The sequence below is a fragment of the Lepidothrix coronata genome, unplaced genomic scaffold, assembly GCF_001604755.1.
Source record: "Lepidothrix coronata isolate B3197 unplaced genomic scaffold, Lepidothrix_coronata-1.0 Scaffold31, whole genome shotgun sequence".
In the NCBI taxonomy this organism is placed as follows: domain Eukaryota; kingdom Metazoa; phylum Chordata; class Aves; order Passeriformes; family Pipridae; genus Lepidothrix; species Lepidothrix coronata.
In genome coordinates, this window is record NW_016690211.1 from 367,177 (window position 1) to 384,524 (window position 17,348).

At 43.6% G+C, this 17,348-nt stretch overlaps 1 protein-coding gene across 5 annotated transcripts in view; it reads right to left on the reverse strand.

The window, feature by feature from the left end:
* The window catches only part of PDZD2 (PDZ domain containing 2), a 206,183-nt gene that overhangs the window by 38,035 nt on the left and 150,800 nt on the right, over positions 1-17,348 (reverse strand). For 4 of the 5 annotated variants that reach the window (XM_017811307.1, XM_017811308.1, XM_017811309.1 and 1 more), the window contains 3 exons: positions 15,446-15,613; positions 2,554-2,665; positions 408-556 (listed from right to left, as the gene is read on the reverse strand). In XM_017811307.1, coding sequence (XP_017666796.1) covers positions 408-556; positions 2,554-2,665; positions 15,446-15,613 — 429 coding nt within the window. The remainder of the gene's footprint in view (positions 1-407; positions 557-2,553; positions 2,666-15,445; positions 15,614-17,348) is intronic. The other variant, XM_017811310.1, reaches the window with a different exon arrangement.

Here is a 17,348-nt window from a genome sequence, read left to right on the forward strand (position 1 = left end):
AGAGAGAGAAGAGAGAGAAGAGAGAGAAGAGAGAGAAGAGAGAGAAGAGAGAGAAGAGAGAGAAGAGAGAGAAGAGAGGAGAGAAGAGAGAAGAGAAGAGAGGAGAGAAGAGAGGAGAGAAGAGAGGAGAGAAGAGAGAGAGAAGCCTACATTATCAAATCATTATTTTAAAGAGAAACAGGGTTTTTTTTAAGTGAGCAGCCTTAGGACCTTGTGGCCACAACAAGCAGTATTTGCCTTCACGATCCCCAGAGTAGTTCTCCATAGGTGCTCAGGCCTGGTTTCAGTCCCTGTGACGTACCTTCATGGTCGTTTCGTGACCCTCACTCCCTTCTATGAGCTCCAGACAGATGTCAAAGGACCGAGCACAGTGAGGTGCTCACAGCCAGCCTCGCCTTTCCACCCACCTGTCTGGCTCCTGCTGACTCCAGCTGCTGGGGCAGAGAGTGCTTTCTTCCACCTCGGGAGTATTTCACTGCTATTTCATAATTAGATTCACCATTTTCCACTGTCAGCTCATCGTCTTCTCCCACAGACTCCAAGCGGGATCCGGCACCTAGGGAAAACGACAGAAACACATCCTGCAAACATCTCAGAGTTGCTTTAACCTCTCACCAGCAAGCAATAATCACCTCCTGCAAATCTCAACTTAAACAGTGCCTTAAGACAATGCTACGCAGTTCCCAACTGGGCAGTTAGAAACCAGTTTTGATCACACTCACCCAAGAACTTTTCCTGCTGTCACAGGTTTTCTACAACCTTTCAGTGATGCTGAACTCCTCAGCAGTGTCACTTGTGATAGTAAGGAAAAGAAGAAGATAATTGAGCTGTAGCTCAGGGACAGAAAAGAAATTCAGCTGTTCATACCCAATGGCATTTGCCAGTGCACTAAGCTCTCAAGCTTCATTTATTTAAAATTAAAAGACCTCACACTGTAGCAGTATTCATTTCTGGAAGTGTCATGTCACTTTGAGCATTTTTACTGGAATGGAAAAAGGAAAAATGTGCCAAATAAATGCTATTTTCTTTTCTTCCGGCAACAATCCTAGTTGTCTTGAAGAGAAGAATGCAGAGTTCACATAAGAAACAGAATTATTTGTCTTGAAGGACATCCTGTAATTAGCCAGAGTATCCCACTCTTCACACCAAGGCTCCTCCAATTCTCATTTTCTCTAAGGTCCCTGCAGGATTCTCAGTCACAGAAGTTCCTGCAGATTTATCCCTGTCATTTCCCCACCACACAGGGAAGAGCCATTAACCCCTATTTTACAGATGAAAACCCAAGACATCCGCCAAATTCGCACAGTCTGGATTTCATGACAAGATTTTAAGATTGGTTTAAAGTAATGTGAATCTGGAGCTGACATGGAAAGCAGAAGGAAGCTCTGATTTCCTTTCATCCTCACTGCCCTGTCTGTGCCCTGGGAACAGGGCTCACGCGTCATGGGCTGAGGCAGAAACACTGCAAATTTGCCCAGGAGAGCCCCAAACACGTTTTTTGCCACCTCCTCCTTGCCTGGAGGCTGCGCAAGCATCACTGCCAGTGCCGGGGAGGCACGGAGCATGGAGCTGGGGCAGCCGCTTGTTTTCCCTCAGCATGAAATCAATCCTGCTGACGCATCCACAGGCAGAATTCACACCCACTGCCCAGAGCGCAATTTAAATCCAATCCTTGGTTCGGGGTGTAAAATTACCTCTGCTTTTAAACTCCTCTTCCCCCAGCACACAGGCTGCTGCTGCTGCACACAGACAGGGTAGCTATCTCGGCAGGACCTGGCACTCTGGCACTTCTTTCGCTCCCAAGCCCTCCTGGCACCTACAAGCTAATGGTTTCCCATCACCTCTCCCTCACTTCTTCTAGGATAACAGTTATATTTCTGTGTTTACTGCCCATCTCTCAATGCAGCTTCCCTTCCCACGCTGCAGTCCAGGCTGCTGGATGCTCCAGGCTCACCCACAGCCCAAGGGTATCAGCACCCAAGGGAACTGGGGCTGGATCCCCAGTGAGCAACCAACTTAGAGCCAGAGGGGCTACTGGCAGAGGAGTTCCCTGGAGGACGCTAAAAATATATGAGAAATTGGAAATTAAGGTGAACACAGGAGGCAGGGAGCCTCAGAAAGCATCAGGAATGAGAACATGATCAAGCTCTGCACACAGGTTACTGTTAAGACTTGAGGACAAAGCAATAGAAAGTTTGGGAACTATTCGTCATAATGGGCGTTTTGGTGATGGCATGTTGAAATGTGTCCCTCCATCTCAGTAACAGAGCACACTGAAATACAAAGCGAATGCAAATGTTCAAAAAAAAAAAAAAAGGAAAAAGAAAAAAAAAAAAAAAGAAAGAAGCTTCCAAAGTTTTGCATAATATTTCTGTCCCTACAATAGTTCAACTCATGAGGCTGAATGCAAACATCTTACAGATGGGTTTTTCCTTCCAAAATAAACTAATGTGATCTTCAAAGGAAAGAAATGCTATCTCACTTTTAGAGAGCTAAAATAAATACACAACAGAAAAATTCTACTACTGCTATCTTTTATCAACCCAGCTTTACCTTGGGATCGACTTCTGTATTTCAGTATGCCACTTCCCAGAGTTGGACTCTGGTTGTTTCCTTTGGACACTTCTGCACAGGCTGGATCTTGAGACTTCTCAGTTTCCATCACCTAAAAAAAAGATGAAAAAAATTGAGCAGTTGATGCAATTCCTCTCATTTTTACTAAGGGACAGAAAATTCCATTGCATATCATCTTTGCTTCCAAAACACATCATTGTATTAAGCCAGCACACATTTCTGTAAGCAATTTTCAGCAATGCCTTTGGACGCTGTTGCACATCTTACCAACAGGCAAAGGTACAGCTCTGTATGGCCAGGCATCCTCTGCAGGGCACCACACTAATGCCCCCAGAATGCCTCCACCACCCATGGCACCTCATTCAGGTGCTTCTGCATGCATTTTATCAAAATTCTAATGTAGTTTTTTATTGCAAGCTTCCAGAGACATCACATATCTATAGAGAAAACCACTTTTAAAAGTGTTATTTTATTGTTACTGTCTGCGACTGAATGCTAATGCAATGGATGAAAAGCTTATTTAACAGAAAGTTAAGAAGATTATACCGCTAAGCACTTAAAAGCCTAGCAATGCGTAATTTAAATTTACATGAGGAATCATAACCCCGTCACCCTGAGTAAAGGCACTAGGACAGGAGTCCTCTGTTTACCAGCTATGTTTGCCCAGATGGCAGGTGACAAGGTCACATATCCCCTGCCTCCTGCTCCTGTGTGGTCAGGGATGAGCAGAGCTGCCCATGGGTAAAGACTCTCCCCAGCCCATGCGTTTTGGAAGATGCTGGTGAACTCCTTCTCCACTCTCTGCTCCCTTTACCAAGCTACAACAGTCACATTTTCCAGGATGTGCCATCTCACCGTGATCCTCAATACACTCCCCCATGCACACACCAATTCTTCTACACTCTCACTCCATTACCCACTATGCATCCTCTACATGATTATTCACACGGTTCATGGCAAGGACGACAAAACTGCCAATACAACCTTTACTAGTAGCATTAAACCTTTAATGTACTATTTAAATTGCTGGAAGTCAGTTTCAAAAAAAAACCCCACCCAAGTGATGAAACACTTCACTGTAAAAATACTTTCTACTTCTACTAGTCAATCTTAAAAATGTCGGTCTTTCCCAGAACCTGCTTCCTATTCCCCAGTCCTTCTTATCCTCAAGGCAAGAAACTCAAAGTTTATCTTTCGTACGTCTAGACTTCATGATTTCAGTTCGAAGGGTAGAAACTTCAGGAAAACACAAAACTGGCAGAAAACAGGAAGCTGGAAAACTGCTCTTTTTTTCTCCCCCTTCAGTATGAACACCTACATGTAGTTTACACAGAGTTTGGACACCCTAGCTAGTTCTTTTTGATTTTTCAAGGCATTGCAGCAACTACTTCAGAGTCCATTTCTAGTATCAAATGCTTTGCAGCTCACAGCTGCATGTAGAATCAGATCCATCTCATTAATTCATCAGTCTGAAAAAAACCAGCACTTATTATGTGGTCATCCTAATGAGGGACTCATTCCAGAGAAGATGTAAAACATCAGATTCAAAACCCCACCCATCAGCAATCAGGCCACAGCCAAAGCATCACAAACTCTCCCTACAGGAGACTTATGGGATACCCACAAGACAGCATAAGCATCTGAAAATGAGGTGGGACCTCATGGATCTCACAAAGTTACAATGAAATTTACCATACTAGTAAAAACACTAGTTTTTATGAAGTGAGAATGCCTCCCTTGTAGAAAGGTAGAAATCATTTGCAGAAACACAAAAATCATGTAGCTGGAGGTTTAACAGGTGTACAAAACAATCGGTGCAGAAGGGTAATGTTAACTCTGTGGTGGAGAAATATATGAAGCACAGGGATGAAGAAAAATGAGAGGGATGCCTCACCAAAGCAGACGATTTTGCCAGCATGCGTTCAACTATCCTAACAGACACGGATGGGTCTAACCTGATTTTTCTGGAGCTGAGCATAACCCAGCTCAAGTCTGGAGCTGTAGAGCTGTTTGGTTTCTGCCATGTGCATGGACATGGGCAGTTACACTTGGTAAGACCACACAACTCCCAGCCCAAAGCTGGACTACTTCCTCCAGCTCAGAGGATGGTGGAAAAAATGACTTAGTTTGTAGAGTGTACAAGAGATGGTGAAATCATTTTTGCCAGGGCCAATTTCCACTCAGAGCCCAGGCTGAAGGGTGACCTGTTTGGTACATCTTGTGTTTCTACTACATGGACTTTTGAGTTTGATTTGTTGCTTAAATGATGGGTTTTTTGCTTACACGTATTTTGACTGTGCCGCAGAAGCAACGTACAGATGTATTCTGCAGCTACACAGATTTCCATCTGGTGGGATGGGAGGAAAAACAGGAGACAATTGCCACTTGCATTAAAACTGTGCACCCCCTGCTCCTTCCCCTCATTGCTGCACAATCCAGGAGGCTGTGAGCCTACAGACATCAAACCCCCAAACCCCACATATGATCCCCAGAAGGGCATGTGTGTGTAAACATGGATGCTAGGCAAAGCCTCAAGACATTCTCAGCAGCTTCCTGAAATTATATTTTATCTAACTTGGCTTCAGACTACAATAAGGAGTAAAAAAAATTAAATTACCTACGTCTGTGTTTCTTTCTTGTTTTAGCAAAAGTATTTTTCTGACATTAATTATAAACATGTAGGGAAAGACGGTCTAGCATTTGCAATGAAGCAGATATTCTTTTTAAGTTGTTGAGCTTGCCTAGTAAACCACCAGGAGTTCTATCCTATTCAAAAAACACTTAGAAATCCGATCTACAAAGCTTGCAAGAACTCCCCAAAGGCATGTTTCTGTCGTATTTGGCTCTCCTATAACTTAGACAAGAAGAAAAACCCAGCTCCACCTTATCCTTCTGGCCGTGAACATATCCCTTTACTGTCTCGAGGCGGCTGCCCAGGTTTAACCATGCCATTTTAATTTTCCTCACTTTCAAGGAAATGAAGCTTATTATTCCAGTTCTGTAGGTCTCGTATTAAACTAAACCAATAAATCCTACCCAATGCCGTCCTGGCTTTAAGGACAAGGGGAGCTTTAACACACACAGTAGTTTGAAGTGAGATCTAAAAATAGAGCCCATTTTGCCAGTTCATTAAGTAGCTCCGGGATCAAGTGACGGTGACATCTCAATTGATTTCAAAGGAAACTGCGCTATCAGGGACACACGGTCCTGGCACTGCACCAGGACGAACAACTGCCCTCAGAGTCCTCGCCCAGGCAAAGCTCCAGCGTGACCAGGTTCTTAATGAGGCGAGATGAGGAGCAGGATTATGACAGTCTGCATTGTTTAACCGCAAACAGCTTGGCAATTGCTGCCGATCTACAAAAACGAGACGGCACACAGGGGATGATACAATTTAATAAGCAAACTGCTTTACTGCTGCCCTTGCAGAGCTCCTCAGCTGCTGCCTTCCCCATCTGCAAGCCCACCTGACTCCCCACGCCACAGCCTGGCTTGCTGTGCAGGGCGCGAGCACCACACAGACAGTTTAACCTGGTAGTTTGGGAGTGAAACAGCGAGGATCAGACCGAGAACTCTGCAGCATGCCAAATTCATCTCCACCTGCACTGGCACAGCAAGTCCACCAGCAAGACCACTGCCTTTCCTCAGAGCAGCAATGTGGAAGAGGAATGGCTGTGCCCCTGCACAAGCTCCATGGGGTAATTCCTCATCTTCTTTGGTCCTGACAGTTTTTCCTTAAGCAATACTATTCCAAACATTTAAACATGAAACATCCCAACACTGCTGTATGTGGGGCAACCATCAGGATGGACCCAACGGGTCTACATGAGGTGCCAGCACAGACCCTCCAGAGAAACACACAAAACACCCAATGCAAACCTGGCTTCACCTGCTTCCTGCACAAAGTCTTTCTTCCTATCCTCTTGAGACTGGCTGATGCCTTAGAGTCCTTAACCTTTCCAAAAGTTTTTGAGATTTTCTTCCAAGATCTGTTATAATTCTAGCTGTTCTAGTTATTTGTGCAATTATTTATTGCTTTATGGGGCACAGCATGCTTTAAGCCTTAAATGTATCTCCTAGGCAGGGAACTTCACATGCCCCTTTGCCTTGCACGGAAAGTAAAATACCTTCACTTTTAAATTAGCTCTTTTTCAATTTAATTGAATCCATCTCCCAGATAAATTACAAACTGCAGCACTATAATTTATGAGAATTAACATTGCAAGTGATGCAGAGGACACGGATTTTCTAATCTTGGATGGCACCGACTTTTTCATGCCTTACTGTTCTGTTTTAGGACACACACAAAGCCGCCCAGACCCTGGAAGGAGACTGATGAGCTGGGACACACTGCATCAGGGGCTGCAGCACCCAGGGGCATTTTTCCAAAACACAGCACCTCCCAATGTCCAGGGAGCTCCATCAATTCAGCCATGGGGCTCACAAGAAGTCCAATTTAATCCCGGATTTAGTAAGTTTTGGTGCAAGCTAGAGGACTCCCCTCTTTCAAAGGGCACTGCAACGCTGCTCCCCACTGTCATGAGGGGAGAAAACCCCTCAAGCGCAGAGAACCACGTTGAGCCATGGACAGAGGAAAAGAGAAGGAACATCACCTCCATGTCAGCACTAATTCAGTGCCTTAACTGGCACCTGAGAAAAACCCTGTGCCCTGGTTTCTCCCAGCAGGGCAAGGCTGATAGGGTGGAGAGCAGTTCTGCATGTTGCCCGAGGCAGGCTCCACCAGCAAGGCTCCAAGAGGGCTCAGGTTTGGACTCTATTCAGCACTGCTGGTGAAACAAAGCACTAGCAGCTCCCCTGGGAATTACACTTGCTGGTATCACCAGGTGTAGCCTGTACTTCCTCCTGCCTAGCCAAAGGGGATGGGAACCCAAGGCCTGCATTACTGAATTTTAAAGAAAGTGCTGGAGAACTCTTGGTCCATGTGTAGCAGGAGGTCAAGGAATTTGATAAACAGTCAAGAACTGGAGCTGCTCTAATTTCTGAATAGGTGGAAATGCCAATTAAACAAAACAAAAGCCTTTAAAGTGGTCTCTAAGAATGTCTAGTCTGCCACTTTACCAAATGCCTGCATTCAAAAGCCACCCTAAGCCTTCAGTGTAAAGCAGCAGTTGCGAGAAGGGGCATTACCATTCGCTTCAGGAAGCATAAACCCTCAACAGCTATTTTTATGGCTCTTTACAAAGCCCACAGAGTAGCCCCACACAAACCTGCACATGAAACATAACCTGGCATTCACCAGAACAAAGCCAGCAGCGATACTTGCCCATGTAGCCTCAGCAAACAGACTGGAAAGAGCTAAGCTACTCTCATCTCTCAGAGCTAAGCTACTCTCATCTTCCAGAACACTCTATTTATTTGGCACAAGACACTCTAAAACCTCCTTCGATGTGTTTGATACCAAGAGCCTCAGCGTGTTGATCATTGTCCAGAGGATACTCGCAGGTTCTTGATGTAGCAGGATCCCAGCTGTGCTGGCTCCAATGACTCGCTGGTCAGGGCTGCAGTTAAGCGAAGCAGATTTCACTTTCAGGTTTCCAAACAGTTGCTAAAATTATTAATAATGTTTTGAAGAAAAAAAAACTTTTAAAATATCATTTTAAATAGGAAGAAATGCAGGAAATGGCTAACGCAGCTAAGTTCTCCAAGAAACACACAGCACAGACAGCATATGCCTTGGAAACAGTAAGATGCTCCCAGCTAAACAGTTCCCAATCCTTTTTGGACCAGATTACACTACTTCTGCAATATATTACGATTTTCACTAGAAACAGCTTCTAAGCTAAAGGAAATAAAATGCACACAAACAGATCCCTGCTGTTCTCTTTTTTATGCTTTATCCTTTTTTCCCCTCAAACATCAAAAAGTAGGACACATCTCCATGCAATTTAGTCACTGTCCACGAGATGTCTCCATGAGCTGCAGAGAGGTCCCAGAAGACTGGTCCTGGTAAACAGTGAAAAAAACCTAAAGGATTCCTTGATTCTGACACCCATGGAACTCAAGTCATGTGAAAGTTCATTCAGTTCCTCTGTTATTTTCTTTAATAAACACTCAGTTCGTGGCTTAGCACAAATCTGGAGCCTTTGCATCACGACAAACAATAAATTGCTTCTCTTTTTTTTTTTCTTTTTTCCTAAATGACAACCTTTCTACTCACAGTGAGGGACAAAGCAAGCAATAATCAGTCCTCCAAATAAACAACTCTCCTGAGAATAAAGAAAGACCTTCCTAACAACATCAACCCACAGCTGCAGAGTGTGTTCCCATGACACAGCTCATGGGAGTTTGCATTTCAGCTCCAAATCCACATTTTATACCACCCCAAGTACAAAGAAGGATATAGAATATGCAACCATTAAGTGTCTTTCATACCTGTATCAAGGATCTGAAGCCTCATGCATTATACATGTGTTTTGCATGTATTCAAGCACAGCACATCCCAAAGGAGTTTTACCCGAGCCCAGCCAAGACTGGACCATGTATACGCTCAAGAATTTGCAGATGTGATGATGCGACATTCACACTAAGTCTCAAAACCTAAAGCCTTTATCATCCTTCTGTTAATGTATGTGAACCGCATGGCTGTGACAGCATCTCTCTTGTTCCAGTGCCATGAGGGTGTTATTTTTAGCTTGTTAAAGGCAGTTCATCTCCTTCAAAACTGGGCAGTTATCCAAACAGCCAAAGGAGAGACAGGCTGTACTGTATCTGTTGCTTTATGGGAAAAACCCTCATTCACAAAAACAAAGACCCTGCAGAACCTGTACTGTAGATAAACTTGTGTTTCTATTGCTCTGCTGACTCAGCTTTCAAACATATCACACAGGAAGAGCAAAAATTATAACTGGGCATTGTCTACGTTGATATTTATGGACAAGTTAAAAAGGTTATCTTCCACCAGCCCAAGCAACAAGAGATATTTCACATTTTGTAGACTGCATCATGTCTACAGAGAAACCTGCAGAGTAATAGCCCCTGGGTGAAACAGTTTTCTCTGGTCTTGCCTTTAAGATGGAGGCAGTAGAAAGCAGTCCTAAAAGGCTGGGAACCAGGCTCAGGGAAGGATGTGAGTGCTCTGAGGACCTCCCTCCTGACATGAAGAACACATTCATGTTAATTTCTCCTTGACAGGTGAATTTCAGGATGTGTGAAAAGCAGTAATTCAGTGACATTGTGCCCCTGGGAGCCTTTCAGCACCCATCCTCCTCCCCAAACTCATGCAATGTGTGCCAACACCTTCCCCCAGCCCTGACCAGTGTCACACCATCACTGAACAACTCCTCCTCAACAAGACAAATTGCAATTGCTTATTTTAATATGATAGGGCTTCTGGAAACAACACACACCCTGTGAACCAGATTTGGTCTCCAAATATTTTATCATTTTCCCTTGCCCAAATTCCTAACTATACTTACTTTGAAAACTCACATCTGGAGTCACTGTAGGACCCAGCATGTCTATGGAGCTACAGCATGAGGGAAGGGCAACAGCTCTGAGCCATGCCAAGGTGCAGCTGGACCCTGCCCCTTCCAAGAGCAACATGGCACATTCCAGGATCTGGAAACCACATCACCAGCCCTCACCACTGAAGAGGAAGAGGGTTACTGAACCCTTCCCCAGGACAAGGGCTGGCTACAGCTGAGCCCCACACCAGGTTCTTCAATTTCTCTCCCTCTCCCCTACCCCAAGTAGAGCATTTCATTGCGAAGCAAATTTCTTTCTTGAAAGAGTAAAAGCCCTTTCTTGCTTTTTTCCCAGCCATGCAGCGCTTTTTGAGGAGTGAGCTGTATTTCTGCAGGCTCTGTTGAGACTGCAGTGCCCTAATGGGAACAAACACTCCAGTCCTCCAAGTAACGAGGGCCCCTCCCCACACTCTGCACACATTTAATTGTTGAGTTATGCTTCCTGTTCCTTCTCAATGCTAATGCTTTCTCTGAAATTCTCTCCAAGTGTTTCCAGAAGAACTTTTGACCTCAAGACTGTTTTTAACCTTATGGCATTGTTATCCTTGTCTTTATTATGCTTGCATGGCTACAGGTAATTATGTATGGATTCCCTGGTAGGACAGAAAGGCTCATGGCAGAAAATAACTGGTCAGTTCTACAGCTCAGAAAAAAAATATTAATGGGGAGGAAGGGGAGTTAAACAAATGCATTTCTTCCTATTCAACAAACAGGTTTACTTATATGCTTTCAGCTACATGCCTAGCCAAAAAAAAAAAAAAAAAAAAAGAGAAGAAAGAGTTTTGGTAGGGATCAGGTAATGCAGATCATGCAAGAAACCTTAACAGGAGACATCCTGTTTCTGTTACTGGTAGGAGGATGACAACTTTGCTGGGTCACGGCATCTCTGCATGCAACGTGCTGACAGCTGATGTGAAGGCAACACATCGCACACTTCAGGTCAACTCAAAATGATTAAACATCAGTAAAAAGGGCCTGACACCCCACAGCAGAGGATCACACAGCTGAGGGTGCTGCCAGAGGCTGTCCCCCCAGCCTTCCCTGCACAGCCAGCTTGGGCATGGGGAAGCAAACAGTGTCCCTTCCCAGCTCCCCCTCAACAGGTAGGGATAATAATGAACTCCTTTCCCAAACAGGAAATTTCTCTTTTGTACAATTCTATTCTGCATGGAATAGACTCAGCTCAGAGTCTATGCCCCCAGCATCACAAATGGCAAATACCAAGGGAAGAGCACATGATTTAAGTACAGATGAACAGTCCCCAGCCTTCCATCCCTGCCTCCAGCAACCACGGATCCAAACCTCCCAAGGCAGATGCCCTCTTTTTATATTTGGTAGCTTTCAGGGATTTCAAGTCGTTAATGTGAAGCTGGTCACTGAAGCTGGACATTTAAAAAATACTCAGACCATCATATATTGAACAACACAGCACTACCAGAAAGAGAGGCAAATAACTTTTGGAGCAACTAAGAACGGCACGTGCTTCTGTTCAGGGACCAAAAATGCTCCAAATTCACCAGACACTTTGCAAATTCTTAGCAGATGAGCTTTCTCTTTAGAGTTCATTTCCCAGGTTGCTCCATCAGCCAGCAATAAAGTGACAGATTCAATTTCAAGAACAGAAATACTAGTAAAAGTGAATTAGAATTAAAAATAAATCATCCAAGGCAAATACTATCATATTATCCTATTTCACTTGGACATAAATAATGATATTTTAAAATAGCAATGTACACAGCAAAATATGGATTGGGGTGGAGGAGTTTAAAATGCCCCAAGTGCCTCAGTACCATTTAGGACAACGTGACTCTCTGGCCCAGTATTTTCTGTCTGAAGTTAAGGAATATTTTGGCCCAACCAGCTCTGAAAGAAATGCACTTAAAGTATATTAATGTAACCTTTTTCTGCCTGGCAGCACAATTTTTATTAAATTTAGAACTTCAAGGGTCATTTCATGTTAAACAGGGCTTTACATAAGGAGACTATAAAAACAGAGCTTCAATTAAATTGTATTATGAAATTTTTATTAATGAAACTTAACAAGTGGACTTTCAAGTAAGACTGAAAGTGATATTTCTCCTAAATTACAGTTTTCAAGTGTCACTAGACCCTTCTGCTGTGTCCTGGGGAAGCTTACTAGCTCAGACTCCATTTCCCTTCAGGAAACACTGGAGCAGAACTTCAAGACTTTTAAAAAGCTTGCTCACAGGGAAATTTTCAACCTTTAGCCACTAGAAAAGATAATTTTTATATTTTTTATTGGGTTTTTTTCATAGAATTGTAGGGTAAGCCAGGTTTGGAAGGGACCTTTGGGGCATCCCTGGTCCAGGCTCCATCTCAAAACAGATTCAACTTAGATCAGGTTCCTCAGAACCTGGTCCAGCTGAGTTTTAAGTAACTACAAGTATGAAGATTTGAATACATACCTTCATTCCAAGCGATTGTTTTTTTCTGCCTGGTTCAGCCTTTAAGCAACCAGGTGCTAAAGCATTAACAGCAAGACTATACATTCCATCAGGTCTATAAATCACGGTTCTGAATACTCAGCAATGAACTATATTCACAGAGAAGTTAATGACAGAATATCTTGGACAACCCTAAGAGCTCCTGCAAGTTTTGAAGTATCTTCTTTACTTGCTTAAGAATTAGATATATACTGTTTGGGTCAGAAAAGGGACAGTGAAGCCTCAGCTGACAATAAATCACTCTGAATTACTCACTGTTACATAACCACCCAGCACCTGACAGCATCCCTTTGGAGTCCTTACAAAGCCCCACAGAGTAAACAAGAAAATCCATTAATCTCTTGTCAGAGGTGAGGAAGACAACTCCTGGCCAGAGCTGGGTGGAGAATCAGCTTCAAATCTAAGACATCTGACTCTTAAACTCAGACTACAGTCTCAGTTACCTGGTCCAGTCCTTCAGTACCACCCACCCTGGAAGTCTAATACAATTACATTTGCAGTGATCAAAAATAGTCCAGCTTAATTCCTTCTTTAATCATCAGTCACGCTGCCATCCCTTATCTACAGTATAAATATAATTAAATATATATGAGAGAAAGAGAAGACATGTGAATATCATCAGGAGCGTGGGAGCAGCAAAGAACAGTGATTTCCAAAGCAACTTTGCAATAATCTATGTGACTATACATATATTTTAAAATATAAAATCATGTGACGCTTTGAGTTTATATTGGCCTTGAAATCAGCTTCTAAGCTTTGCTACGAAAAATCCCCACCATTTTGCCATGTGAAAAAAAAAGTCTCATGAATTTTATCTTTTCCATACATTCACCTTCCTCTGTCCTGCCTGGTGGCACACAGGATTTGCACAGCCCGGCTCAGCTCAGGCTGTGATCTGATGAGGACGGATCAGGACGAGGGTAGAGCTGGGAGGTCTACACTGTACAGAGTGCCCAGCCCAGGCTGCAGAGAGCCCCTCTGCACTCTGAGGTTGAGACAGCAATTACAAGGGGAATGCAAAGACACCCTGTGCTTCGGATCAGAAAAGTAACGATTTCATCTGCAGATCAAGGAAAAACAGAAGAGGTCCCGAGAGTCACCAATAACTTGTTACATCTCTCTAAATTACACCCTTTCATTAAAAAAAAAAAAAAAATTAATAATAGAAATAGAGGAAAGAAAAAGAAAAAAATCTTGCTGCTACTCTCCTAATGTGTTTATGGTACCCAGATTTCTGTGATTTCTCCTCCATATCCCAGTGGTTTATTACGAAAGCACACAGCTATTGCCATCAGGCATGAGAGTGCCAGATAGGCAGGCAAATCCAGCTGGCTCTGAATTAGGCCACCACCACAGCCAGCTGCAGTGGCACTGGGATGGACATTGGGGAAGGCTCCAAACTCAGGGCTCTGGGATGCTCATATAGCTGTGTCTTCACAGTCATGTGCACCCCAGCTACCTTGACCTTCCCTGAGCATTATGTTAATCTGGAAAGGAAACACTAAAAAAAGCCGTCATTGTCCACCAGGCAGAGCCTTGCTGAAAAGACAGGAGCAAACCAAGTGACAAGTAATTCCTAGCATGTGCCGAAAGAGTTGCTGGAACGCCTGCATCAGGGAGCTGCATCCTGAAGCCACACATAATTAGGTTTTGACAAAACTGATTTTTATTCTGAAGTGTTGTTGAGCCACAGCCTTATGAAAAAATTATTAGAATTTGAACCATGGCTTGTAGAAGAATTTGAAGTATTTTGATAGTCAAAAGAATGTTTAGGTGCCCACTCAAGTTAGCACACAAACACTACACCATCATCACTGCTAAGCATCCCCTGATTATGTGTTTTTCCCCTTCCTCCCTCCCTCCACATAGATGAGAAGACAGTGTAGAAATAACAAAACTTGTCAGAGTAAAGAGATGTGCGAGAGTGAGAACTGTTATAAACACTGACTCAAAGTATGCCAGAGATGACAGGCAGGTAGGAAGTGAACACCAGCATCAGTTTGACTACAGTGCAAGACTCACCCTGGGGAGCAGCCTTTTGCTCAGAAACAGGCAAGTGTAAGACTATAAAATCAAAACAAACCACCAAACCATTATCATATCTGAGCCATCCAAAGGTTTAGGATATTTATTACAACTGAAGCAGAAGAAAGAAGGGGAAAAAAAAGACAAGAAGAGAAAATTATAAATAGATACAAGCTTCAAGTGAATCCACCTGCTTTGCTGGAAAATCAGTCTGCAAGCTCTTTAGATTAGAAACATCACTTTATTCTTTGTCTGTACAACACAAGAGAGGCCTAGAAGACCAATGAATTTTCAGAGAGCTGTTACATTACAAATAAATAACAATAACCCACTTAATCTCTTCTTAATACAGCCCTGAAGGGAATGCAAGTGAGATTATCAACTGGCAGCATTTATTCAGCAGAACTTCAGTTACGGTTCACAGCCAGGACTTCCTATCCCTCCACTGAAAACTGTCTGTTGGCTTCAACAAAGCAAATACAAACTTCAAGAGCTGGATCATAAACTGTTAAAGAGCTTTAGTTACAAAAGAAGGGGAAAGAAGAGCGTGTAAGTGCGTAAGCACTGAGAGAGACTTTGCATCAGATCCAACAAAAGCAGTGGAAGTGGGTGGAAAACAATCCAAGGGCAGAGAGAAAAACAAAACCATGATTGCGACATAGGCTGGAGGACACTGGAGCTCCTGCTCCCTGTGCCGCTGCCCTGCTTCAGAGATGGCAGGTGCTGTGGCAGTTGCCATCCTCACTGCAGCTTCTCACCCACATCCCATGCAAAGAAGGGCTGGGTGGCATGGCCCCGTCCCCAGGACCTGCTCCGTGTCAGGCTGTAGAAGAATGTGACAGATGCAAACAGGCATCAGAGGAGAGAGTGAAAACTTCACACCAAAACCACACTTACAGCGACCGGTTTTTCAGAAGACACATTCACTCCTTTCACATGTTCTTCTTCTGGCTCTTCGTTTTCCTTATTGTCAGTGCAAGAGACAGAGTCTTGGACTGAGCAAGTGCTAAGCAAGTCTGGCAAACTGGTAGATGGACACTTCAGAAAATCCCCTTCAGAAGATTCCTACCCGAGAGACAACAAAATACGTTACATCGCATGCAGAAAAAACACCAGTGTCACAGTAAACCCATTTCACCTGCCCAGTGTGAGCTCTCTGGCAATCCTCCCCTTGTTACACACTTCCATGTGCTCAGACTTTAAAGGCCCGGTTATAAAAAGCAGTCCTGGTTTTAAAGTGCATATATAATAAACATGGGCCAGTTTAAAAAATGTTTAAAAAATTTAGATTTCATAAAGGAGAATTGAAAATAAATACTTCTCCAGCAGCCTGCTCCTCCTCACTTTGGGTTTCCTAAACATTACTTCGAGGAGACTGAGAGTTTACAGACCTCGTTACTCATTTCATTGCCTCCCAAATCACACCCTGCGCTCCTGCTCCCTCCCTATGGATGTTCCCTTCACACATTTACCTACACACATAAGAATAATACACTGACAACACTGCTCAGGAGAACAAAATGAAAACTAAACCACCAATCATCTACCAACTCAGTCCTGATTCTTCAGGATCTGTTTCCAGTCTTTGGCATATTTTCTGGCAGGCAAACACATGCATCAGCTGAAAGCAGTGGCCAGACAGACTCTCATTTTATTGCTTTCAGAACAAATTCTATGTTCCTGAGCGCTCACCAGGCCAAAAGGCAAGGCTGCATTCCTATACCAACAAATAAGGCCCCAAAGGAGATGCTAGGGAACACTTCACCCATTTACACCTTTTCTGAGGCTGCCTGAGACATGGCACAGGGTGGATTCCCCACTGCTTGCCTTTCCAAGTCCTTCTTCCAGGGACATGAAAACTGCCCAAGTGCACAGAGCACAGGACAAACAGATTCACAGCCTGACCAAGAACATGAAGTTTTATGCCATGAGCTTATTCATGCTGACGTCATCATGTGAACAAGCTTTTAAGTTTAAGGAGAAATCTATGCAGTCTACTGCCTTGTGTTTTGACAGAGTCCAATTGTCTAAAAGAAATAAAAAATGTAGCTACTTCATGTCAAAGTGTGTTGTTTCCAGAACAAACACCGGTAGGGTTAATACCAAGCTGTGATCCTACAGAAGATATTCAATGAACTTGAGCGTCTTCAATGAACTGAAATATTAGAGAAGTTACAGGCTCTTCGCTTTCAATATGGTAGAATAGAGCCTCTTCTTGAAAAATATGAGCATAAAGCATCCCAGGAAGCCAATGAGCATCCAGACACTAAAGCCACAGAAAATGGGCATTGGGATGGCTGAGGAAACTGAAAGGTGAAGCTAAGAAAAAATATAAAAATACTGACACAGTGGCTTGCTGACACCCTGGAAATGCAGGTAAAGGAGTGGTCCGTTTGGACCAAGATGTTCCTGCCACCCCCTCAAAGGCCCTGACGAACCCACCCTGCAGGCAGGTCCTTATTTGAGACCCCTGGGTGCTTTCAGGAGCCCACTGGCCACCCACCAAACACCTGCAGCAACCCAAGTGGGGGGGGGGGCAGCAGGATGTGATCCACACAGAAGAGTAAACACGGGTTGGCAGGATTTTCTTAAACAAAGGACAAAATACTATTTAATATCCCCTCAACCTCTTCTGCGACCAAAGCAGAACAAAGAGCCTAACTGATAAATGAGTTCTACTCTCATTTCCCTGAAATTTCATGCTCCTTTATCTGTAAGAGCTCCACTCCACATTATTAACAAGGACAAAATAAGGAACTCGAGCCATGAGATCATCATCAAGAGACCTCAGGCACACACG